Source organism: Mesoplodon mirus, assembly GCF_964341445.2.
Source record: "Mesoplodon mirus genome assembly, chromosome: 15".
In the NCBI taxonomy this organism is placed as follows: Eukaryota; Metazoa; Chordata; class Mammalia; order Artiodactyla; family Ziphiidae; genus Mesoplodon; species Mesoplodon mirus.
In genome coordinates this window covers 49,240,922-49,267,496 of record NC_138991.1, presented here as the reverse complement: position 1 = coordinate 49,267,496, position 26,575 = coordinate 49,240,922, and the positions used below count along the sequence as shown (strand labels likewise).

At 39.5% G+C, this 26,575-nt stretch overlaps 1 protein-coding gene across 1 annotated transcript in view; it reads left to right on the top strand.

Annotated features, from left to right (window-relative positions):
• Nucleotides 1–641: 641 nt before the first annotated feature.
• Nucleotides 642–26,575, top strand: part of UQCRC2 (ubiquinol-cytochrome c reductase core protein 2) — a 30,270-nt gene continuing 4,336 nt past the window's right edge. The window contains exons 1-11 of the mRNA XM_082600519.1: nucleotides 642–760; nucleotides 3,772–3,855; nucleotides 3,953–4,102; nucleotides 5,061–5,125; nucleotides 6,478–6,534; nucleotides 6,745–6,869; nucleotides 8,832–8,929; nucleotides 18,568–18,625; nucleotides 22,609–22,704; nucleotides 23,009–23,208; nucleotides 26,026–26,106. Of these exons, the coding sequence (XP_082456645.1) occupies nucleotides 728–760; nucleotides 3,772–3,855; nucleotides 3,953–4,102; nucleotides 5,061–5,125; nucleotides 6,478–6,534; nucleotides 6,745–6,869; nucleotides 8,832–8,929; nucleotides 18,568–18,625; nucleotides 22,609–22,704; nucleotides 23,009–23,208; nucleotides 26,026–26,106 (1,047 nt within the window). The 5' untranslated portion in view covers nucleotides 642–727. The remainder of the gene's footprint in view (nucleotides 761–3,771; nucleotides 3,856–3,952; nucleotides 4,103–5,060; nucleotides 5,126–6,477; nucleotides 6,535–6,744; nucleotides 6,870–8,831; nucleotides 8,930–18,567; nucleotides 18,626–22,608; nucleotides 22,705–23,008; nucleotides 23,209–26,025; nucleotides 26,107–26,575) is intronic.

The window sequence follows — 26,575 nt, the reverse complement described above, 5'->3', positions numbered from 1 at the left end:
TATTTCAGTTTTTATTTTCTACGTAATCTCAGCCTAGAATATAAACTCCATGAAACCAGAGACCCTAGTCGTAAGTATTTCCTAGGTTTCGGTCTCACCTATGTGTGTCCCAGGCCTGGTCTGGGAGTTAGAGCGGCGAATTCATTGGACAAGGGCTCTGTTCCTATGGAGCTAATGAGCTAGTGAGGACCTCACCAAGCAAGAGGCGATCACACCCGGCTTCAAAGCCTATGTCTCTGTAGAAGGGCAGATACAGACAAGTCTCCTAAAGTCAGCGGCTTCCACAATGCAGGAAGTCCTGACGTTCAGAAGGCTGGAGCCCAGAGGCCGCGGGTGGAATCTGGCGAACCGGGGCTCTTTCATTGGACAGCCGGATCGGAAGAATCCAAAGTGGGTGGGGTGCGATGGGCTGTGGCAGACGTAGTCAAAAGAGGATTACAGAGCGGATATCCGGGCCAGGAAGAGAACCCAAAAAGCGGTAACTTAAATTATCTTCTGAAAACTGCGTTACGAAATTATGCGTCTCCGTATCCTGCGTCTTGGAGGAGTTGGACTGTTCCAACCTCCTCCAAGGAGCAGTAGAGTGCGGTCGGTCGTATAGAGAGTCCCCTCACGTAGGCGGCGTGGGAAAGAGTGTCGCGGGGCATTCTGGGCCGCTTCCGCCGCCCGCCGCCATCTTGCTTTATTCTAAGGCGGTCGTGACCGCGGCCCAGAGGAATCTTGAGCCATGAAGTTAATAGCCAGAGTCGGGTCCCTCTCGGTGAGTACATCTGGTGGGCTTGGAGGAGGGTGGGGGAGCAGATTGTCAGCAAGGTAATACGGACCGGAGGTGCCTGGTTTGGGGTCCCGGGGCCTTGGGTTTTGTTCTGCCCTTCAGGTGAATCCTGCCGGCCAAGTGGGCTGCAGGCTGGGGATATCGGGCGTTGGAAGGCCAGCTCCTGCTCTGAGCAGGGGAGACTAAATGCCGGAAAACCTGAAGAGAGGGGGAGGGCTTAAGAGCAGAGGTGAAACGACTCGGGTGGAGACACCTTTGAAGGTCACTGCTGCACTTGGCGTGCAGAAGGAGACCGCGAGATCTGGGCCGCAGGAGGCCGGCGTAGACCTAGTCCCCCATCCCTAACCTATCAATTGCGGCCTCTGCTTCTTGGCGTATCACGGAGCATCAGCTTCCCCAACGGTTAAGTGGGCTTATGAGTAAAATCATAAAGAAGAAATGAGCTAATGCCTTTATAGCTTTTTTCACTGTGCCTGGAACTTGATTGTTACTGTGGTGTCCTGGCTGTATAAAGTGTGCTTTTCTTGATCTCTTGTTAGAGTTTATCTAGGAGGGTTTCTTGGCGTGCCCTCTAGAGCTTCTTAAGGCTCCTCCTTCAAGCCCGAGTGAAACACAGCTGTCGCTTGGGGAAAACTCCTCTAGGGTCAGTGTTATATCAGTGTGAACCGGTGGTTGTCAAGGGGGGACAGTCTCAGTCTCTGAGATTAAAAAAGTTCAGCGAGGGGCTTCCCTGGTGGCGCAGTGGTTGGGAGTCCGCCTGCCGATGCAGGAGACGCGGGTTCGTGCCCCGGTCCGGGAGGATCCCACTTGCCGCGGAGCGGCATGGGCCCGTGAGCCATGGCCGCTGAGCCTGCGCGTCCGGAGCCTGTGCTCCGCAGAGGGAGAGGCCACAGCAGTGAGAGGCCCGCGTACCGCAAAAAAAAAAAAAAAAAAAAAAGTTCAGCGAGGCCAATTTTGCCCCCCAGGGGACAGTTGGCAATGTATCTAGAGACATTTTTGATTGTAACAGCCTGGGGGGGAGTGCTACTGCTGACCATCCTACGGTGCACAAAGCCACCCACAACAAAGAATTTTCCAGCCCAAAGTGCTAAGAGTACCTGGGTTACTGAGTAACCTGGTAACCTTCTAGAAGGAGGTGCAGAAGACCGGGGAATGGAGTTTCCCTGTGCTTAATGTTTAAATAGATAAAATATGAATTATACAAATGGCTGTAATTTAGGCTGTAATTCTCTTACCTTTCTTAGCACCCCTAGACTACCAGTGATTAATAACCCTTAGAGAGAAGCCCGGTTAGACTGGCAGAAGGCCCCAAAAGATCTTCCTCCATTGCATCCATCCCCACCTTCCAGTAGAAAAAAGAACTCAAAGATAACAGTTGAAGAGGACCAATGTAAACAAATTGCAATAAGCTTGAAAGCAATTGTTTCTACTTGCAACACTTATTTTATATAAGAATAAATTTATACATCTTTTGTTATTTAAACAAAATAGGAGTTGTATGGACAATTACTAGGATAATATTTTGCAACAGATTTGAATGGAGCAAATTATAGGAAGAACCTAACCAGCAAAGTATCACTGTTCAGGCACATTTGAGAGGAGAGCACCTAAATGTACCTTAGCAGTAAAACTATGGATTATTTGAACTGCTGTGCCCACAGCAGTTTTTTTACTTTCTGGAAAATCAAAAGCTAGAATCAATAGTAGGGTTAACTATACCACACCCAGGAAATGAAATTGATGATGATAAAGCAAAGCTAATTAGAATTTATAATTTGAAAGCACTAACAGCAAATGAAAACTAGGAACCAGCTTATCGATAGTATAGCACTGATGCTGAATGCACAACAGACAGCCGTCCTGGACAACACGGAGTAGAGGCATTGCAGCCTCTGAGGGGGGTCCTTGGGAAACTCTAGCAGCATGTTCATTTGATCCTGGGAGTACCAAGGATTGACTCTCAGCATCTCCACTAGTAACCTTAAGATCCTTAGACATAATCACAATGAATTCTGTGGCATTGTGTATCATTCGCCAAAAAAAAAACTGAATAAAGTTATGCATTTTGGATCCATTATCTGACATTTAAGAGGACCCCTTTACCCTTCCAGTGGCCGCATATTATATATTACTGAGAATCTACTATGGATGAAGCTCTTGTTAATCTCAGGGTATATTAGTCAAAGAAGATAAAACCTTTGGTTGTATAATCTTAATGTAGCACACAAGAGAGTGAAGATACTATGGGAAATATTGGGGGCTGGAGGAAGTTTTCTTTGATATATACTTTGTCTTTTTTTTTTTTTTTTTTTTTTTTTTTTGCGGTACGCGGGCCTCTCACTGTTGTGGCCTCTCCCGTTGCAGAGCACAGGCTCCGGACGCGCAGGCCCAGTGGCCATGGCTCACGGGCCCAGCTGCTCCGCGGCATGTGGGATCCTCCCGGACCGGGGCACGAACCCATGTCCCCTGCATCGGCAGGCAGACTCTCAACCACTGCGCCACCAGGGAAGCCCTACTTTGTCTTTCTTAAAGATTACTAAACTGATGAAGGAAATGAAGTCATATTGGAAAATAGACTAAAAAGATGAGACTTTTTGGGCAGATAAGGAAAGCAATAATGCTGAAATCTATAAAAGGGTATGAATGTGGCTATTCCACATTTTTTTTCAAAAAATTCCAAAGCATTAGGGCTAGAGAGGACCACTTGAAGTTTTAATAAGGTAGTTAAAAGGTAAAAGAAAATACAGTAATTCTTTACATAGTACGAAATGAACATGTTCAACTCAGTATTCCTTCAGGCTCTACAAATCACAAATAACTAGAGATTTAAGAGTGGCATGGGTAAACTGGTGGATAGTAATTTCATAGTAAAGTTAATCAGCTAAATCCTCCCATGGAGTTCTTTTACCACTGAACACCCTCTATTGCTTGGGCCCACTTGGATACAATGCACTATTCTTTTGAGAAATGTGGTAACCTGTCTTTTTTGTGTTTAGAGATTTTATTCCCTCAAAGTTGCTCCCAAAGCTAAAGCCACAACTGCCCCTGCAGGAGCGCCTCCACATCCTCAGGACCTTGAGGTTAGTCCCACTGAGTTGCTCACTGGACACATACGTGCCTTACTGTCCTTGGTAATATAAAGACATTAATCACATCCCTACTTTATTTTAAATACAGTTTACCAAATTACCAAATGGTTTAGTGATTGCTTCTCTTGAAAACTATGCTCCTGCATCAAGAATTGGTTTGTTCATTAAAGCAGGCAGCAGATATGAGGACTCCAACAATTTAGGAACCTCTCACTTGCTTCGTCTTGCATCCAGTTTGGTAAGCATCTTTACTACCTCAATATGTTTAGAAATCTGTGACACCTTGGTCCTACAGAAAAGAAAAACTAAAAGCAACATCCCTATATTAGTTTCCTGGAGCTGCCATAACAAATTACTGCAAACAGGGTGGCTTAAACAACAGGAATTTATCCTCTCACAGTTCTAGAGGCTAGAAGTCAAAGTCAAGGTGTCAGTAGAGCCGTGCTCCCTCTAAAGGCTCTAGGAAGAATCTTGGTGCCTTGTCTCTCCTAGCTTCTGGTGGTTGCCAGCAATCCTTGGCATTCCTTGGCTTGCAGCTGCATCATTCCAATATCTGCCCCTGTTCTCACATGGCCCTCTCTGTGTCTCTGTGTCCAAATATCCCTCTTATTGAATTTTTCCAGTCATATTAGATTTAGGGCCCACTCTAATCCAGCATGACCTCATTTTAAATATTTATATCTGCAAAGGCTATTTCCAGATAAGGTCATATTTGCAGGTTCTGGGTGGACATGAATTGGGGGGACACTTTCAACCCAGTACAGTCCCCTAATACATTATAAAAAACCACAGGATATTTACCATAGAGAAGCATTAAATTAGTGTCCATCCGAATATTAGTGCTAGAGCATAAGAAATCAGTAAAAAACAAAATTTTTAATTTTAAAAAAGAAGTGCCAGAAACGGAAAGAAAATTACTCTTTCTCATATGCAAATCTCTTTCAGAATAATTGGATGAATCCAGTAAGCTTTATTTGATAATGGAATTTTTACCTAAATGTACTTTGTATAAAAGTCTATACTTGTGATTTTTGGTCAACTTTGTTTTATAATTCTTAAACTAAAAAGGATTCACTATTCAGTTAGCGTTCCTTTTGAATTTAATGACAATTAGACTTTAGATTTTGACATAAAGTGATGTTTGGCAAGCTTAGCATTAAAAAACTACTAAAAACAATTGTTTTTTCATTTCTAAGACTACAAAAGGAGCTTCATCTTTCAAGATAACCCGTGGAATTGAAGCAGTTGGTGGCAAATTAAGGTTTGTTAAAAATAAGTAATCGGAAATAGTGAAAACACTAGAAGATAATCAATTGTAAAGGAACTTTTCTCTGTTATCAAGGTGGTTAACAATTCCTTAAGGCACAAGAAGGAAAAGACTGATGAATTTGACTGCATAAAATGTAAAACATCTTTATGCCTTAAAGTAAAAATTTAAGTAACTAGGAATAGATATTTGCAACATATGTAACATAGAGAGGATTATTTGGAAAAATAAAGAACTACAAATTAGGAAAAAACAACCAAAGAGTAAATGGACAGACAGGAGAGGAACAGGCTGTTCCCAGAAGAGGAAGCCAGAAACAATGATATTTACTTATAATCAGCAGTGTGATAACCATTTTATACTGCTGGTGGGAGTATAAATTGATACATCTACATAGGAAAGAATCAAGGACTATTAATATTGAACATGAGCATATTCTACAACCTAACAGTTTTTAATCCACATGCACAAAGGGATTCTTTATCGTTATTGAGACCGGAAACAATCTAAATGCCTATCTTTAAAGACATGGATAAGTGAAGTATGATATAGTAATATGCTGGGACTACTACACAGCAGTTAAGAATGAACTCAATCTGTTTCAACATAGCAGACTTAAAAACAAAATGTTTTGTGGAAAAACAAGTTTCAATACTTTTTTAAGATATGAGGTTTTTAACAAAATGATATGTAATGCCTATGATTATGTTTGTCTCTAGAGTGGGAGAAAGTGTGAGAGTTAGCCTGGGAATGGTACAAAGAGACCTTCAACTTTAAAGTTGCCCTTTTTTTTTAAGTTGTGGTAAAATATACTTAACGTAAAATTTAACATCTTTTATTGTATAGTTCTATGGCAATAAGTGTCATTAAGCAACGATCACCACCACCCATGTCCAGAATGTTTTCATCTTCCCCAACTGAAACTCTGTAGCTATTAAACACTAACTCCCCATCCCCCTCTTCCCCCGGCCCCAGGCAACCACCATTCTGTGTTCTCTTTCTATGATTTTGACGACTCTAGGTACCTCGTATCAGTGGAATCATATAGTATTTGTTGTCCTTTCATGACTGACTGACTTCACTTAGCAAAATGTCTTCAAGGTTTATCCATGTGTAACATGTCAGGATTTTCTTCCTTTTTTTTAAGGTTGAAATATTTGTGGTTTTCTTAAGATTTTTAAAAATATCTTTTAGATTTAGTTGAGTGTATTTTTGTTATACTATTATTTATACTTTATGTACTTCAAAATAATTTTTTCCAAAAGAATTGGTTGACTTAACGAAGATATAAGGGAAAGCTTGTTCTTCTGATTTAGATAATTCACTGTAATTTATTTTTGACTCAGTGTGATTTCAACAAGGGAAAACATGGCTTATACTGTGGAATGCCTGCGGGATGATGTGTAAGTACCTTTGACCATCTGCTTTTAAAGAAATACTAAGTTGCTCAGTTGTAGTCTTTTTTTTAATGTGGCATTATGACCTCCGATGTTGGTTTCGGATTATTATTCACAAACTGCCTAAAGTTTAATAATGAGAGCAATACAGTTATGTAGAATGGATGTTGGTTTTAAATTTTTGACTGGTAACCCTTATTTTCACATCTTCTGTAGTGATATTCTAATGGAGTTCCTGCTCAACGTCACCACAGCACCAGAATTTCGTCGCTGGGAGGTAGCTGCCCTTCAGTCTCAGCTAAGGATTGACAAAGCTGCGGCTTTTCAGAATCCTCAGACTCGTAAGTACACTTTCGGATTATATTCCGTTGTTTCTAAGATACTGGGTTTTTGAGAAGATCAATTTGTAGAAGAATAAAATTGCTATCGAAATTCTTTTTCTCCTTGGGTTTGAAAATACCCTCTCCAAAAATTTGTCCACTTTTTAAAACATATTATTCATTTCTAAACATTTGTATTGTTATTTTTCATCTTTGATAGCAAGTAAACTGACTATAGAATCCTAGGCCTTTTGCCTGTGTCTCCCCCCAACCCCCATCTCCCCACCCATCCACCCTACCGCCCACCCCACCCCACCCCTGGTGTTTTTTCAGTGGTTGTTTTGCTTTTACACTAAATCTGGCAGCAGTTTATTGTTGCTGCTGCTGCTATTATTGTTTAGCCAACTCACTTTTATTGTGTCTTTCCAAAGTAATCAACTTAATTAAAAAAAAACTTTTTTGTATTCATGTTTGTGTTTATATAATGTTTAGTTATCTAATCTTGACAAGCACATCTGGCAAGACAAATCTTTAAAAAAAAGCACCACGGATTCTCAGAAGTCGTAGCGCTTCTGGTAGGAGCGGAAGTGTGCAGGTAGACCACTGAGGTGTAAGCAGGTGACCAGCTGCAGGGGCTCAGAATGGGATGGACTTCTCAGATGCAGGCCTGTCAAGAGAGGGTCTCCTGTCAAGTGTCTGGAACATAATGAGTGCTTGGTTCCTGTTAGCTCATATTATTTCATGGAGATAACTTCGTTACTCCAGACCTCTACCAAAGAAATAGATAGAATGGTAAAATTGTACAAAAGATGATTTCAGTATCCAGAGTAGCTTTCTTCCCCACTGGTAGCAGTGAGGCTCTAGCCCTTATCCTTTCTGCCTGGACAGTTATTGTAGTCTCCTGGCTTGTGTCTCTGCCCCCAGGTGTACATCTTCCACCAATGGCAATGTACATCTTACATTGCCATTACAGTGATCCTTCTGACATGAAAATCCAGTGAAAATCCTTTAAAGGCAAACTCTTTAACTTAGCATATATGGTAACTCTGGCCTCTGCCTCCCTCCGTTGTTTCTTGCTCTCTTTCCCTCCTAGCTGCAATTTCCCTTTGAATCAGACTGTTGTCATACTTTATTCCTTTGTCTGAGTCCTCTGCCTGAAATGCTGTTCCCAGATCATTCACCTGGGAAACACCTACTCATTCTGTAAGACTCATCCCAGATTTTACTTTTATTACTCCTTTCCAATTCCCACTGCCCTTCCCTAGTGCCCCCGCTGCACTTTTGATATACCTACTAACATCACACCCATAATACTTTATTTTACAGTTTTTCCCCCTCAACATTTTGACAGCACACATGTGTCTTACTGGTCTCTGTATTTCCAGCACAGTGCCTGGCATGGAGGGACGCCCAAATAATAAGCAAATAAAAGAGACATACCTCAAGCAAAGGCACTGAACCAGGAAAGTAGGAACAGTGCCAGGGAGGTGTACAATTTGACAGTAGCATTTGACCCCTGTAAGCTAGTAATATGACCTAACACTGATACTTTCATATCTCCTCTTACCCTGACGACTCCCTTGTTACCTCGAGAGGGAATCTAGAAGTAAGCAAAATTCAGATTAGATGACTTAGTCAAGGTCACACGGCAAATCAGTGGCAGAACTGTAATTAGATTCAGACTTCTGAATCTAAAACCCATATATGGTTTCCAGATCATACCAGGTCGATTAAAGTTAGAGAAGGGTTTAGGTGGACTCTGACATTTAGAAGCAGCTATCATAGAAACTTTATTTTTCTCAGCACATTCGAGTGGCAGAATTTTAACAGTTGTTAGAGGTTAAATGAAATTATATTTTCAGTCCTCTTAATACTTGAATTCGATGACCAAAGTTGTATAGTTTAGTTGCATTCTAGGCTCTAAACGTCATGTTGTCTTTATTTTAATCACACTTCTGTAACTGCTTCTTTACTTGTTTTCAGACGTCATTGAAAATTTGCATGCTGCAGCTTACCGAAATGCCTTGGCTAATTCCTTATATTGTCCTGATTATAGGATTGGAAAAGTGACACCAGATGAGGTACTGATAAAACACATTACTTTTAAAAAAAATTTTTAAATTTTATTTTATTTATTTTTTTATACAGCAGGTTCTTATTAGTCATCAATATTACACACATCAGTGTATACATGTCAATCCCAATCGCCCAATTCAGCTCACCCCCCACCCACACCCCCCACGGCTTTCCCCCCTTGGTGTCCATACGTTTGTTCTCTACATCTGTGTCTCAATTTCTGCCCTGCAAACTGGTTCATCTGTACCATTTTTCTAGGTTCCACATATATGCATTAATATGTGATATTTGTTTTTCTCTTTCTGACTTACTTCACTCTGTATGACAGTCTCTAGATCCATCCACGTCTCAACAAATGACCCAATTTCATTCCTTTTTATGGCTGAGTAATATTCCATTGTATATATGTACCACAACTTCTTTATCCATTCTTCTGTCAATGGGCATTTAGGTTGCTTCCATGACCTGGCTATTGTAAATAGTGCTGCAGTGAACACTGAGGTGCATGTGTCTTTTTGAATTGTGGTTTTCTCTGGATATATGCCCAGTAGTGGGATTGCTGGATCATATGGTAATTGTGTTTTTAGTTTTTTAGGAACCTCCATACTGTTCTCCATAGTGGCTGTATCAGTTTACATTCCCACCAACAGTGCAAGAGGGTTCCCTTTTCTCCACACCCTGTCCAGCATTTGTTCTTTGTAGATTTTCTGATGATGCCCATTCTAACTGGTGTGAGGTGATACCTCATTGTAGTTCTTATTTGCATTTCTCTAATAATTAGTGATGTTGAGCATCTTTTCATGTGCTTCTTGGCCATCTATATGTCTTCTTTGGAGAAATGTCTATTTAGGTCTTCTGCCCATTTTTGGATAGGGTTGCTGTTTGTTTTTTTAATATTGAGCTGCCCGAGCTATTTATATATTTTGGAGATTAATCCTTTGTCCGTTGATTCGTTTGCAAATATTTTCTCCCATTCTGAGGGTTGTCTTTTCATCTTGTTTATGGTTTCCTTTGCTGTGCAAAAGCTTATAAGTTTCATTAGGTCCCATTCTTTTACTTTTGTTTTTATTTCCATTACTCTAGGAGGTGGATCAAAAAAGATCTTGCTGTGATTTATGTCAAAGTGTGTTCTTCCTGTGTTTTCCTCTAAGAGTTTTATACTGTATGGTCTTACATTTAGGTCTCTAATCCATTTTGAGTTTATTTTTGTGTATGGTGTTAGGGAGTGTTCTAATTTCATTCTTTTACATGTAGCTGTCCAGTTTTCCCAGCACCACTTATTGAAGAGACTGTCTTTTCTCCATTGTATATCCTTGCCGCCTCTGTCATAGATTAGTTGACCATAGGTGTGTGGGTTTATCTCTGGGCTTTCTATCCTGTTCCATTGATCTATATTTCTGTTTCTTGTCAGGACCACATTGTCTTGATTGCTGTAGCTTTGTAGTATAGTCTGAAGTCAGGGAGTCTGATTCCTCCAGCTCCGTTTTTTTCCCTCAAGATTGCCTTTGCTATTCAGGGTCTTTTGTGTCTCCATTCAAATTTAAGATTTTTTGTTCTAGTTCTGTAAAAAATGCCATTGGTAATTTGATAGGGATTGCATTGAATCTGTAGATTGCTTTGGGTAGTATAGTCATTTTCACAATATTGATTCTTCCAATCCAAAAACATATATCTCTCCATCTGTCTGTGTCATCTTTGATTTCTTTCATCAGTGTCTTATAGTTTTCTGAGTACAGGTCTTTTACCTCCTTAGGTAGGTTTATTCCTAGGTATTTTATTCTTTTTGTTGCAGTGGTGAATGGGAGTGTTTCCTTAATTTCTCTTCCAGATTTTTCATCATTAGTGTATAGGACTGCAAGAGCTTTCTGTGCATTAATTTTGTATCCTGCAAGTTTACTAAATTCATTCATTAGCTCTAGCAGTTTTCTGGTGAAATCTTTAGGATTCTCTGTGTATAGTATCATGTCATCTGCAAAAAGTGACAGTTGTACTTCTTCTTTACCAATTTGTATTCCTTTTATTTCTTTTTCTTCTCTGATTGCCATGGCTAGGACTTCCAAAACTGTTGAATAATAGTGGCGAGAGTGGACATCCTTGTCTTGTTCCCGATCTTAGAGGAAATACTTTCAGTTTTTCACCTTTGAGAATGATGTTTGCTGTGGGCTTGTCATATATGGCCTTCATTATGTTGAGGTAGGTTCCCTCTATGCCCACTTTCTGGAGAGTTTTTATCATAAATGGGTGTTGAATTTTGTCAAAAGCTTTTTCTGCGTCTATTGAGATGACATATGGTTTTTATTATTCAATTTGTTAATATGGTGTGTCACATTGATTGATTCGCGTATATTGAAGAATCCTTACATCCCTGGGATAAATCCCACTTGATCATGGTGTATGATCCTTTTAATGTGTTGTTGGATTCTGTTTGCTAGTATTTTCTTGAGGATTTTTGCATCTATATTCATCAGTGATATTGGTCTGTAATTTTCTTCTTTTGTAGTATGTCTGTCTGGTTTTGGTATCAGGGTGATGGTGGCCTTGTAGAATGAGTTTGGGAGTGTTCCTTCCTTTGCAATTTTTTAGAAGAGTTTGAGAAGGATGGCTGTTAGCTCTTCTCTAAATGATAAAATTTACCTGTGAAGCCATCTGGTCTTGGACTTCTGTTTGTTGGAAGATTTTAAATTACAGTTTCAGCTTTATTACTTGTGATTGGTCTGTTCATATTTTCTGTTTCTTCCTAGTTCAGTCTTGGAAGGTTATACCTTTCTAAGAAGTTGTCCATTTCTTCCAGGTTGTCCATTTTATTGGCATAAAGTTGCTTGTAGTAGTCTGTTAGGGTGCTTTGTGTTTCTGCAGTGTCTGTTGTAACTTCTCCTTTTTCATTTCTAATTTTATTGATTTGAGTCCTCTCCCTCTTTTTCTTTTTTTCTTTTTTTTTTTTTGGCAGTACACGGGCCTCTCACTGTTGTGGCCTCTCCCACTGCGGAGCTCCGGACGCGCAGGCTCAGCGGCCATGGCTCACGGGCCCAGCCGCTCCGCGGCATGTCGGATCTTCCCAGACCGGGGCACAAACCCGTGTCCCCTGCATCGGCAGGCGGACTCTCAACCACTGCGCCACGAGGGAAGCCCTCTCCCTCTTTTTCTTGATGAGTCTGGCTAATGATTTATCAATTTTGTTTATCTTCTCAAAGAGCCAGCTTTTAATTTTATTGATCTTTTCTATTGTTTTCTTTGTTTCTATTTCATTTATTTCTGCTCTGATCTTTATGATTTCTTTCCTTCTGCTAACTTTGGGTTTTGTTTGTTCTTTCTCTAGTTCTTTTAGGTGTAAGCTTAGATTGTTTATTTGAGATTTTTCTTGTTTCTTGAGGTAGGCTTTTATAGCTATAAACTTGCCTCTTTGAACTGCTTTTGCTGCATCCCATAGGTTTTGGATTGTCATGTTTTCATTGTCATTTGTCTCTAGGTATTTTTTGATTTCCTCTTTGATTTCTTCAGTGATCTCTTGGTCATTTAGTAACGTAGTGTTTAACATCCATGTGTTTGTGTTTTTTACATTTTTTCCCCCTGTAATTCATTTCTAAACTCATAGCATTGTGGTCAGAAAAGATGCTTGATATGATTTCAATTTTCTTAAATTTACTGAAGCTTGATTTGTGACCCAAGATGTGATCTATCCTGGAGAATGTTCCGTGCGCACTTGAGAAGAAAGTGTAATCTGCTGTTTTTGGATGGAATGTCCTATAAATATCTATTATATCTGTCTGGTCTATTGTGTCATTTAAAGCTTCTGTTTCCTTATTTATTTTCATTTTGGATGATCTGTCCATTGGTGTAAGTGAGGTGTTTAAGGCCTCCACTATTATTGTGTTACTGTCGATTTCCTCTTTTACAGCTGTTAGCAGTTGCCTTATGTATTGAGGTGCTCCTATGTTGGGTGCATATATATTTATAATTGTTTTACCTTCTTGGATTGATCCCTTGATCATTATGTAGTGTCCTTCCTTGTCTCTTATAACATTCTTCATTTTAAAGTCTGTTTTATCTGATATGAGTATTGCTACTCCAGCTTTCTTTTGATTTCCATTTGCGTGGAATATCTTTTTCCATCCCCTCACTTTCAGTCTGTATGTGTCCCTAGGTCTGAAGTGGGTCTCTTGTAGACAGCATATATATGGGTCTTGTTTTTGTATCCATTCAGCAAGCCTGTGTCTTTTGCTTGGAGCATTTAATCCATTCACGTTTAAGGTAATTTTCAATATGTATGTTCCTATGACTATTTTCTTAATTGTTTTGGGTTTGTTTTTGTAGGTCCTTTTCTTCTCCTGTGTTTCCCAGTTAGGGAAGTTTCTTTAGCATTTGTTGTAGAGCTGCTTTGGTGGTGCTGAATTATCTGAGCTTTTGCTTGTCTGTAAAGCTTTTGATTTCTCCATCGAATCTGAATGAGATCCTTGCCAGGTAGAGTAATCTTGGTTGTAGGTACTTCCCTTTCATCACTTTAAGTATATCATGCCACTCCCTTCTGGCTTGTAGAGTTTCTGTTGAGAAATCAGCTGTTAACCTTATGGGAGTTCCCTTGTATGTTATTTGTCATTTTTCCCTTGCTGCTTTCAATAATTTTTCTTTAATTTTTGCCAACTTGATTACTATGTGTCTCAGCGTGTTTCTGCTTGGGTTTATCCTGTATGGTACTCTCTGCACTTCCTGGACTTGGGTGGCTGTTTCCTTCCCACGTTAGAGAAGTTTTTGACTATAATCTCTGCAAATATTTTCTCTGGTCCTTTCTCTCTCTCTTCTCCTTCTGGGACCCCTATAATGCGAATGTTTTTGTGTTTAATGTTGTCCCAGAGGTCTCTTAGGCTGTCTTCATTTCTTTTCATTCTTTTTTCTTTATTCTGTTCTGCAGCAGTGAATTCCACCATTCTGTCTTCCAGGCCACTTATCCGTTCTTCTGCCTCAGTTATTCTGCTATTAATTCCTTCTAGTGTATTTTTTTTTCAGTTATTGTATTGTTCATCTTTGTTTGTTTGTTTTTTAAGTCTTCTAGGTCTTTGTTAAACATTTCTTGCATCTTCTCGATCTTTGCCTCCATTCTTTTTCCGAGGTCCTGGGTCATCTTCACTATCATATTCTGAAGATTGCCTATCTGCACTTCATTTAGTTGTTTTTCTGGGGCTTTATCTTGTTCCTTCATCTGGTATAAAGCCCTCTGCCTTTTCATCTTGTCTGTCTGTCTGTGAATGTGGTTTTTGTTCCACAGGTTGCAGGATTGTAGTTCTTCTTGTTTCTGCTGTCTGCCCTCTGGTGGATGAGGCTATCTAAGAGGCTTGTGCAGGTTTCCTGATGGGAGGGACTGGTGGTGGGTAGAGCTGACTTGCTCTGGTGGGCAGAGCTCAGTAAAACTTTAATCTGCTTGACTGCTGATGGGTGGGGCTGGGTTCCCTCGCTGTTGGTTGCTTGGCCTGAGGGAACCCAACACTGGAGCCTACCTTGGCTCTTTGGTGGGGCTAATGGCAGACTCTGGGAGGGCTCACGCCAAGGTGTACTTCCCAGAACTTCTGCTGCCAGTGTCCTTGTCCCCACTGCGAGCCACAGCTACACCCCGCCTCTGCAGGAGACCCTCCAACACTAGCATGTAGGTCTGGTTCAGTCTCCCCTGGGGTCACTGCTCCTTCCCCTGGGTCCCGATGCACACACTACTTTGTGTATGCCCTCCAAGAGTGGAGTCTCTGTTTCCCCCAGTCTTGTCGAAGTCCTGCAGTCAAATCCCACTAGGCTTCAAAGTCTGATTCTCTGGGAATTCCTCCTCCCGTTGCCAGACCTCTAGTTTGGGAAGCCTGACATGGGGCTCAGAACCTTCACTCCAGTGGGTGGACTTCCGTGGTATAAGTGTCCTCCAGTCTGTGAGTCACCCACCAAGCAGTTATGGGATTAGATTTTGCTGTGATTGCGCCCCTCCTACCGTCTCATTGTGGCTTCTCCTTTGTCTTTGGATGTGGGGTATCTTTTTTGGTGAGTTCCAGTGTCTTCCTGTCGATGATTGTCCAGCAGCTAGTTGTGATTCTGGTGTTCTCACAAGAGGGAGTCAGAGCACGTCCTTCTACTCCGCCATCTTGGTTCAGGCTCCAACACATTACATTTTAAAATGTGCTTATTTTCCCATTAAATTGAATGTTCATCTACCACTTCAGTTTCGTTTGCTAGTTTTTTGTATCTTCTAATTTAAGAAATTTTCTAGCTTGCTTTTTTTTCATCAGCTTGCTTTTTTTTGGCCACGCCATGCAGCTTGTGGGGTCCTAGTTCCCCTACCAGTGATTGAACCAGTGCCCCCTGCAGTGGAAGAGCAGAGTTCTAACCACTGGACCGCCAGGGAATTTCCCATCCATCAGCTTGCTTTTTAACTAAAATTCCATCTGAACAATTTCTGTGTATCTTTCAACTAAAGTTTTTATTACAAAATGGGCATGTTCCTTACAGAAATTTCAGAAAATAAAGGGGGAAAAAGATATCTCACACACCTAAAGGCACTCATTGTTAGCACCTAGGTGTATTTTTCTTCTAGACCCTTTTCTATGTATATCTGTCTTTTAAACAGTATGTAAGTGTTTAAATACCATAATGTGACTAAAAGTCTTCCTTTAACCACTCTGAATACATAGGTAGGAATGAAGCCCACTTTCTTGCTTCCCATTCTGTCATCAGCCTGCTCACCAGCTCATTTACCTTCTCCAGCACACCTGCCTCACTTTGCTGGCAGTACAAATTTGTCACATGTCACAGCCATGTATATATCATAGAACTTTGTTTACAAAATGTGAAACATTGAGCATTAAATTTGCAAGTGTAGATATGTGTATATAATCTTAATTTCCTACTCCTACCCCTCACCCACCCCCAAAAAATCTTTTTACCAAGAGACATTAAGAGAAAAACTGGGGGGCTTCCCTCGTGGTGCAGTGGTTGAGAGTCTGCCTGCCGATGCAGGGGACATGGCTTTGTGCCCCGGTCCGGGAGGATCCCACATGCTGCAGAGCAGCTGGGCCCGTGAGCCATGGCCACTGAGCCTGCGCGTCCGGAGCCTGTGCTCTGCAATGGGAGAGGCCGCACCGGTGAGAGGCCCACGTGCCGCAAAAAAAAAAAAACAAAAACAAAAAACTGGGAATTATCAACACTTTCCAAGTATATATGACTCAGAAATTAGGCTTTTATTCTCATTTCTGGTTATCCACTACAGAAAACTGAATTTTGTATCCCTTTCCTCTTTTGACTTATCTCCTGGTTAAGAAAACTATCCAGTTATCAATTTAGTGCCTACCATTCATATGGTACTGTTCAAAAAAAATTATAACTGGTATCATCCAACTCGGAACAGCCAACATTTTTTTTTTTTTTTTTGCGGTACGCGGGCCTCTCACTGCTGTGGCCTCCCCTGTTGAGGAGCACAGGCTCCGGACGTGCAGGCTCAGCGGCCATGGCTCACGGGCCCAGCCGTTCCGTGGCATTTTGGATCTTCCCAGACCGGGGCACGAATCCGCGTCCCCTGCATCGGCAGGCAGACTCTCAACCACTGCGTCACCAGGGAAGCCCCAACATTTTTCATAAGACTGGCCTCTAGTATGTTTTTGAATTTTTTCAGAAATCAGATTCACTCTTGTGAAGATATATTATTGAAGATATATTATTGAGGTAGCTAAAAGGATGCACATAACAAAACATTTACCTACAAGGATGTCTATTGTGGGATTGTATGCAATTGTGAAAAATTAGAAGTAACAAATCAAATATCCAACATTAGAGAACTAGTTAAATAATATATTAAATATCTGTAGAATGGAATACTATTCAACCATTCAAAAATATTAATTGATAATGAAATTTTCATAACTTGTTGTCAAGTAAAGGAAAGGTAATTTATGAATAGGATGTACCATGGTGTCCCATTTTTTAAAAAATAAGGTGTGTGCATCATAGACAAATACCAAATGTTAACCATGGTTATCTCAAAGTTATTAGCATTTTTTAAATGTATCCCTAGGCTAAAGGAAATTCTAAAGAAATGGTTGTTAGAATAATTTGAGCAAAGGCAGCATTCAATAGAAAAACATCAACATTAAAAAAAAGAATATGACTTTCCAAGGTGGCTCCATAGATGGAGACACCATTCATTTTAGGGCACAGATTCTGATAAATTGAATAAAAGTTTAGTTTTATTACCTTAGCTTCACAGTTCTCAACATCAGCCAAGGAGCCTTTTTAGCCAATACCCACCCCTCATTTTTTTTTTTTTAACATCTTTATTGGAGTATAATTGCTTTACAGTGATGTGTTAGTTTCTGCTTCATAACGAAGTGAATCAGTTATACATATACATATGTTCCCATATCTCTTCCCTCTTGCATCTCCCTCCCTCCCACCCTCCGTATCCCACCCCTCCAGGCGGCCACAAAGCACCGAGCTGATCTCCCTGTGCTATGCGGCTGCTTCCCACTAGCTATCGATTTTACATTTGGTGGTGTATATATGTCCATGCCACTCTCTCACTTTTTCACAGCTTACCCTTCCCCCTCCCCATACCTTCAAGTCCATTCTCTAGTAGGTCTGTGTCTTTATTCCCGTCTTACCCCTAGGTTCTTCGTGACCTTTTTTTTCTTTTCTTAGATTCCATATATATGTGTTAGCATATGGTATTTGTTTTTCTCTTTCTGACTTCTTACTAATGCCATGGATATACTGTATATCTGTTTATGTACTGTATATATATTTGTAGTTTATATATAAAGGAATAAGGTTTTTTTCTTACCTCGAAGAACTAATTTTCACTCCCTTGGGAGCAATAGTGTGCCTGTTTAGAATGCATGTTTTAGCTCTACTTTTGTATATTAGGTCTAAATTGATAGTATAAACCAGTGATTGTCAAATCTCGCTGATCCTCAGATCACCTGGGTGGGTGGTTTGTTTTAAATAAAGATTCCAAGATTTCACATTGAATCTACTATATCAGTCTATACAGTGGGCCCAGGAATGGGATGGGGTGGGGAGACATAGACAGTGTTTTTGTTTTTTAAGCTCCCCATATAATTCTGTAATCATCCAGGTTGGAAATCCTGGTATAGACAGTAACCTCAGAGCAAAAAAACCTTCAAAGATGCCCAATAGGGGTATAGTGATATAACTCTATTAGCCCTACTATAGAATGTTAATAACAGTGCTTTATTACTACCTGTATAAAGACAAAAGAAACCTGATGTACTACTTAAATCACATTATAATAAAAATCATAATAGGCCCATATCTTCAAGTTCAAGCCAATGTGTGCTCTAATTTTTAATTCTGTTTTTTTCCCCATTAACAGCTTCATTGAGATGTAATTCACATACCATACAGTTCACCCATTTAAAATGCACAATTCAGTGGTTTTTATTATATTCACAGAGTTACATAACTATCACCACATTAAGTTCTAGTTCTTTTTAAGCAATGGTTTTTAAAAGCTCAGTTTAATTCAGTACTAAGTAGTCCCTTATAGTTCATTATAGCAGCTTTTAAGCCTGAGTATTTATCTTCTGCTGAACTGTGGTTTCACGTTTTTATAGCTTTTTATATTTATACCAATATAACCTAATAAATGTTTTTACTTCCTCAGTTACATGACTATGTACAGAATCATTTTACAAGTGCAAGAATGGCTTTGATTGGACTTGGTAAGTTGGGAATTACCTGTATGTCAGTTTGCTTCTTTTAAGAGTAGTTTTTTAAGTCACAGACATAGAAAACAGACTTTTGGTTGCCAACGGGGAGGGGGACAGGGGAGGGTTGGATTGGGAGTTTGGGAATAGCAGATATAAACTGTTATATATAGAATGGATAAACAACAAGATTCTATTTTATAGTATAGGAAACTATATTCAATATCCTGTAATAAACCATAATGGAAAAGAATATTTATAACTGAATCACTTTGCTGTATACCAGAAACTAACACAACATTGTAAATCTTCAGTTAAAAAAAAAGAAGTATGACTTGGCAGATAGTGAAACATGTGACTAACTTATTCAATGAGGAGGTAGAATTATCCTTGAAACTCTGTAAAATCAGGTACTATCATATGTAACTGACTATGTATATATACACCTTTTATAGTTATATATAGATCGATACCTAGATAATTTACAGTTCCATGGTTCTTGGCTCCCAGAGAAAGTGGTAGATAGTCAGAAAATTCACTGAGGCTGCTGACTTTTCCTTTATAATTTGGTGTGGTAGGGGATGGAACACCTTTCCAGTGCATTGTAATTCTGTCACTATAGAGGTAACCAGCCTCAATTTATAATATACTCACTTGGGTATTTTCTTAAATTCTGATTATACAATTCTCCATTATGTTGTTCTGTCTCATTCTAGAAAGTGGTTAATTGAAAAAAGAGAAACTCTAAGATGTGCTACTATTAAATGTTACACTTATAGTTATGAATAAAAGTATTGTTTCACTGTCTCAATGTGAGTCATTAAAAAAAAAGAGTAGTCCTTTAAGCTATAATTACGTGAACACAGGATTGAACAAAATTTCAGAACTCATCCTCTGTTTATGTCAGAAAGTCCGTATGTGATAGGATTTTAATAGCTAGTCTTTCATGGAAACAACCTAAATGTCCATTGACAGATGAACGGATAAAGAAGGTGTGGTACATATATACAATAGAATATCACTCAGCCATTAAAAAGAATGAAATAATGCTATTTGCAGCAACATGGATGGATGTAGAGATTATCATACTAAGCAAAGTAAGTCAGAAAGAGGACAAATACCATATATCACTTACACATAGAATCTAAAATACGACACAAATGAACATATGTATGAAATAGAAACAGTCTCACGCAGAGAACAGACTTGTGGTTGCCGAGGGGGATGGGGAAGGGAAGGATTGGGAGTTTGGGATTAGTAGGTGCAAACTATTATGTGTAGAATGGATAAACAACAAGGTCCCACTGTATAGCACAGAGAACTATATTCAATATCCTGTGATAAGCCATCATGGAAAAGAATATGAAAAAGAATATATATATGTATAACTGAGTCACTTTATAGCGGAAATTAACACAACATTGTAAATCAATTATACGTCAATAAAATTAAAAAAAATACAACTTCCCCAACACAGTTTTATAGCATATAAATAAATCCTCCACAACTCTGAAAAAAAAAATAGCTAGTCTTTTTTATTTTTAAGCAGAATCCAGCATTTAACTTTTTAAAGCACTTGCTTTCAAATTCATTACAGTATTTGCAAAACCTATGACAAAGGGCAGATTTCTCTAAGCAAAGAGCTTTTACAAAGAGCTTTTGTTTTTGTTTTGCTTCGTTTTAAGTACAATTTAGAAAAATAGACAAAGGGCATGAACAACCAATTCGTGGGGAAAGTGTGTGTGTGTGGCCAATTATTGTAAAAGATGTGATAACTAAATGTTTAATCTGTGAAATTGACAAAAATTAAAAGATTGACACTGCCCAGTATTAACCATGGTATGGAGAAATAGGCACTCTCAAAAATTATTGGTGGGAGTGTAAAATGGTACATTTTTGTAGGTCTTTTTTTTTTTTTGGCCGCGTTGGGTCTTTGTTGCTGCACGCAGGCTTTCTCTAGTTGTGGCGAGTGGGGGGTACTCTTCGTTGTGGTGCGCGGGCTTCTCATTGCGGTGGCTTCTCTTGTTGCGGAGCACAGGCTCTAGGCACGCAGGCTTCAGTAGTTGAAGCACATGGCCTCAGTAGTTGTGGCTCACGGGCTCTAGAGCTCAGGCTCAGTTGTGGTGCACGGGCTTAGTAGTTGTTGCTCCGCGGCATGTGGGATCTTCCCAGACCAGGGATTGAACCCGTGTCCCCTGCATCAGCAGGTGGATTCTTTTTTTTTTTTTTGCGGTACAGGGGCCTCTCACTGCTGTGGCCTCTCCCGTTGCGGAGCACAGGCTCCGGATGCGCAGGCCCAGCGGCCATGGCTCACGGGCCCAGCCGCTCCGCGATCCTCCCGGACCAGGGCACGAACCCGCGTCCCCTGCATCGGCAGGCGGACTCTCAACCACTGCGCCACCAGGGAAGCCCAGCAGGTGGATTCTTAACCATCTCGCTACCAGGGAAGTCCCTGGAGGTCTATTTTAATATATTAAAATTGTAATTGTTTATACTCTTAGGCCCAGCATTTACTTTTAAGAATTTACCCTGCAGAAACATTTGGTCGAGCTTACAAAATAGTTGCATGAGAATATTATTTGCAATATTGGGTTTTTGTTCATTTGTTTTATAAATAACAGCTTAATTGAGGTATAATTCACATGCCATAAAATTCACCCTTTTAAAGTGTACAGTTTGTGGTTTTTAGTATAGTCACAGAGTTGTGCAACTATTGCCACTATCTAATTTCAGAACATTTTCACCATCCCCAAAAGAAACCCCATACTCATTAGCAGTCACTCCTCGTTCCACCTCCTCCTTGCCTCTGGCAACCATTAATCTCCTTTCTGTCTATATAGAGTTGACTATTCTGGACATTTCATATAAAGGGAATTATACAATAATAGCCTTTGTAACTGGCTTCTTTCACTTAGTCACTTAGCATAATGTTTTCAAAGTCCATCCATATGGTAGCATATACCAATGTTCCATTCCCTTTTCTGGCTGCAAAATATATTTCATTACCACATTTTGTTATTCATTCATTAGCTGGACATTTGGGTTGTTCTGAATGTTTTGGCTTTTATGAATATAAACATTCATATATAAGTTTTTTAACAAAACATTTTTTTCATTGTTTTGGGTGTATACCTAGGAGTAGAATTGCCAGGATAGGGTATCTCTCTGTTTAACCATTTGAAGAACTGCCAGACTGTTTTCCAAAGCAGTTGAACCATTTTACGTCCCATCAACAGTGCACAAGGGTTCCAATTTCTCCACATCCTTATCAACACTTATTATCTGTCTTTGATTATGGCCATCCTAATGGGTGTGAAGTAGTGTCTCTTTGTGGTTTTGATATGCATTTCCGTAGTGATTGATAACACTGAACATATTTTTTTGTGCTTTTTGGCCGTCTATATATCTTATTTGGAGAAATGCTTATTCAGGTCCCTTGCCCATTTTTTAATTGGGTTGTTTGTTTTTTTTAATTGTTGAGTTATAAGAGTTCTTTATATATTCTGGATACTAATCCTTACCAGATTTTTTCCCGTTTTGTGGATTATCTTTTCATTCTTTTGAAAATGTCTTTTGATGCACATTGCCATACTGTTTTAATAGCCAACTATTAGAAGCATACTAATGTCCCTCAAGAAGAGATTGATTAAATAAATGATGATATATCCATATAATAAAATTCTTTATAACCATTAAATGTTTGGTGTAGTCCATTCACTTAGGTGTAAATTACAAAAGACAAGTTAGAAACAATATCAATAGAATGACACCATTTTAAAAATAAAAAGGATAATATTTGCATAGAAAAAGTTCTAGATGAATATATAGTAAAGCTGTAAATGCATTATGTCTGGAAGAATGGCATTATGGGAGGCTGTTATTTTCTTTACTGTTTATTTCTGTAATATTTGAATTGTATAATGTATTTTTTAAATAGTGTTTTACAATTGTGTTTTAGAAATTCTGGTTCTAGTTTGTTTTTGTTTCTTTTGAAATAGGTATGAGTCATCCTGTTCTAAAGCAAGTTGCTGAACAGTTTCTCAACATGAGGGGTGGGCTCGGTTTATCTGGTGCAAAGACCAAGTACCGTGGAGGTAAGCGTTTTGTTCCATTAAGGTTAATTTACCAGAATGCCGCCTCTCCCCCCAGTAGCATATTGGAGTATAATAGGCCTGATTATTTACTACCAAATAGTATCAATGTGGAAAGAAAGAATTAGGTTGCTTGAGTGTTATGTATTAAACATGTTTGTGTATGTGTTGGGGGAAGGGCAGGATAGCAAGGAGAGCACCAGGCCAGGGAAAAGCTTAATCTTAATGGGTTAATACTGTGTTGTAGAGAATATTGAAGAATAAAACCAAAAGCCACTTTCTTCGCTCTTGCCTTACCCGGCCCCAGGTGAAATTCGAGAACAGAATGGAGACAGTCTCGTCCATGCTGCTCTTGTAGCAGAAGGTGCTGCTGCAGGAAGTGCAGAAGCAAATGCGTTTAGTGTTCTCCAGCATGTCCTCGGTGCTGGACCACATGTTAAGAGGGGCAGCAATGCTACCAGCTCTCTATACCAAGCTGTTGCCAAGGGAATTCACCAGCCATTTGATGTGAGTCTGAACAGTTGATATCTCTCCTTTTGTTTTCACAGGCTCAGTGTTTACGTGTAGTCCTGATAACTTGCTCTTAATGTTAATCTGCTTTTAAAATTTAAGATGAGGGACTTCTCTGGTGGTCCAGTGGTTAAGACTCAGCACGCTTCCACTGCAGGCGGCACGGGTTCTATCCCTGGTCAGGGAACTAAGATCCCGCATGCCACGCGGTGTGGCCAAAAAAAAAAAAAAAAATTAAGATGAACACAAAGAATATCTTTGTAAAATTGAAGAGACAGCCAGGCTTAATTTTAGTACCTTAGTGGGTCTATCAAAAACGTACTGTTATTCTAATATAAAAAGAAGAATTGAATGCTTAAAAAGTCAGAAATTCACACTTCAGTCCCCTTTAGAATAAAGTTTTAGATACTAAACATTCCCCTAGATTCTAATTAGTCTTTTTTTCTGATTTCTTCTGTCCCCTTCTATTCTTGTGGCTAGTTCCTGAATTTCACTGCTCTTCATGTTTTCTAACCAAGTGTATAAGATATACAGCAAAAAATTACTTACAGACCTGCTCCTCCAGCTTGAGATTAAAAGAGAAAAATGACATTTAACCATAACCAAAAGTTATGTTGCCTTAGAAGACACCTTTTTATGACAGTGAGGCAAGTGCTAAAGCTTTCAAAATAATGATACTCAAATCAAGAGAATGTAAAATGTCAACCGGCAATATATTTAATGAGTGACGATAGTTTGCCCAATGTAATGCCCCGTGTGACTTTCAATTATATCTTTAAAAAGTAACAAATGTACTAAATTGTAGGATTAAGTATCGTTCATAATTTCAGCAATAGTACATGGCACAGGTAGGTTTATGCCTCTAAGTCTTTGGCCATTTGACACTTAATGGTGAAAATTAAAATCAGTTATCTTCTCTTTCTATTCCTGTTTAATACTTTAGTGGTAGTGTCAGACTTTTTTTTTTTTTTTTTTAGCAGAGGAGCCTTTGTCATCAGTGCCATTTCCCAGCTGCAATGCCCAACACAAAAGTTTTTGCTTTTAAAGAAGTTTAGAAGGCTTACTTGACAGTGAAACCCTTGGAATCTTCTGTACAGAACCTTAGAGTTCCCTGGAGCACAGTTTGAAAACCTTTGTCTTACTTTTTTTTTTAAGTTTATTTATTTTGGCTGCACTGAGTCTTAGTTGTGGCACATGGGATCTTCATTGCGGCATGTTTAGTTGTAGCATGTGGGATCTTTTAGTTGTAGCGTATGGGCTTCTTAGTTGCGGCATGCACATGGGATCTAGTTCTCCGACCAGGGATTGAACCCAGGCTCCCTGCAGCTCAGAGTCTTACCCACTGGACCACCAGGGAACTCCCAAAAACTATTATCTTAAATTAGTCCTAGTCCTAAATTAGATTTCCTCCAGATTTTCTTTCTCCTGGTTCATGGTCTACTCTGTTTTCTTTTCTTCATGCTTTACTCTTCACCATTGAATGTTAATGATGCTTTGGGTAGTTGGAGTTTAATCTAATCCAGTGACATAATATAATAGAAATTCCTGGGACTTCCCTGGTGGCACAGTGGTTAAGAATCCGCCTGCCAATGCAGGGGACACAGGTTCAAGCCCTGGTCTGGGAAGATCCCACATGCCGCGGAGCAACTAGGCCCACGCACCACAACTACTGAACCCGCACTCTAGAGTCTGCGAGCCACAGCTACTGAGCCTGCACACCACAACTACTGAAGCCCGCGCACCTAGAGCCCATGCTTTGCAACAAGAGAAGCCACTGCAATTAGAAGCCCAGGCACTGCAACGAAGAGCAGCCCCCGCTCTCCACAACTAGAGGAAACCTGCACACAGCAATGAAAACCCAATGCAGCCATAAATAAATAAATAAATTTAAAAGATAAATCCGCCCCCCAAAAAATTAATAGAAATTCCTACTTCAGAATTTGGCCAGAAATTTGGAGGTTGACTAGTTAGTCTCAGAATTGTAATTAAACTTCAGGTGATTGAAGTGCATATCTTTGTATGCTTCATATGGGCCGAACCAGTGGTTTTCAAACTTCATCTGGAACACTAGTTTAAAATTTGGAATCCCAGACTGCATCTTTAGTGATCTGAGTGAGTAGATATGTTGTAGGAACCTGAAAATCTACATTTTTAATAACAACTCAAGTGATCCTTATGTAAACGGTCCACATAAACACTGAAAAGCACTTTACTAGGGTGTCATGTCCACCTTAAGGGACTTAACACACTACTCAGACTACAGACAGAAATACCCCTGTTTTCCAGAAGCTAAACTTCTTGCTCCCTTGGACATCTGAATAATAGATACTAAGCAGAAATTTTTTTCCTAACCCTTTAACTTTAGTCTATAGGAGAAGTGAAAGCGAATTGGTGAAAAGGAAGTCACCAGCAACAGCAGAGGGAAGAAAGCAGGTTTGTCTAATGCCAAAGCCCATGATTTATACCACTCGGCTGTATTGAATCTACAGTAGTAATGTTCACAAGTTAATGTTTGCATTAACTTTTAATCATCAAAAGGTTAGAAAATACCAAGGGAAGTGAGCCGTCGTTTTAGAAAGAGTTAAATGAGAAAAATTAAAACATTACAGTTGTGAAAGAGGTAACCTGTATATAGAACACTTCAGTCCTTAATAGAACCATTAACCTTAATAGAACCAATATTTAAGTGAAATATTAATCCATGTCTTTGCTTATACTGTGAAGGTATACATTTTTGTCTAGACAGCCTTAGGGAAATTGTGCCCTGTTTTACCTGGTAGAATGACATACAGTAAAGTTTCATTATATTTTCAGGTTTCCGCTTTTAATGCCAGTTACTCAGATTCTGGACTCTTTGGGATTTACACTATCTCGCAGGCTGCAGCTGCTGGAGATGTAAGTTGCAGACTCATCAATTCTCACAAGATTTTTCCCCCATTAACATATTTTTAGTAAGAACATGGAATGTTTGAATGCCATGATTTATCAGAGTTCTGTATAGTGTAATATCATTAAAGTGTTATCTGCTGTGGAGGAAAGTTAAAAATGAAAAACGCATATACTGATGCTTCCAGAAAAGAGGGAGGAAATGTTTCCTTGGTATTTTCGTTCTGTGTGGACATGTGGCATTGAGTTGTCTCTGGGATATCTAAATGAAGAACTCAGTTGAGATCAAGGCCAAGATGTATACTGGGAGTCCTCATTATAAAGAGTGTGTTGAAGTCAGAGTTACATGTGAAAGGTTGGAGGAGAAGAAAACTGAAGGTCGAGCTAAGGAAAATGGCCAAAAAAAAGAAAAAGAAGAGAAACTGGCACGTTTGGAGGCCAGGAAAGAGAGAATGGTTAACACTGTTTCAATCTACTC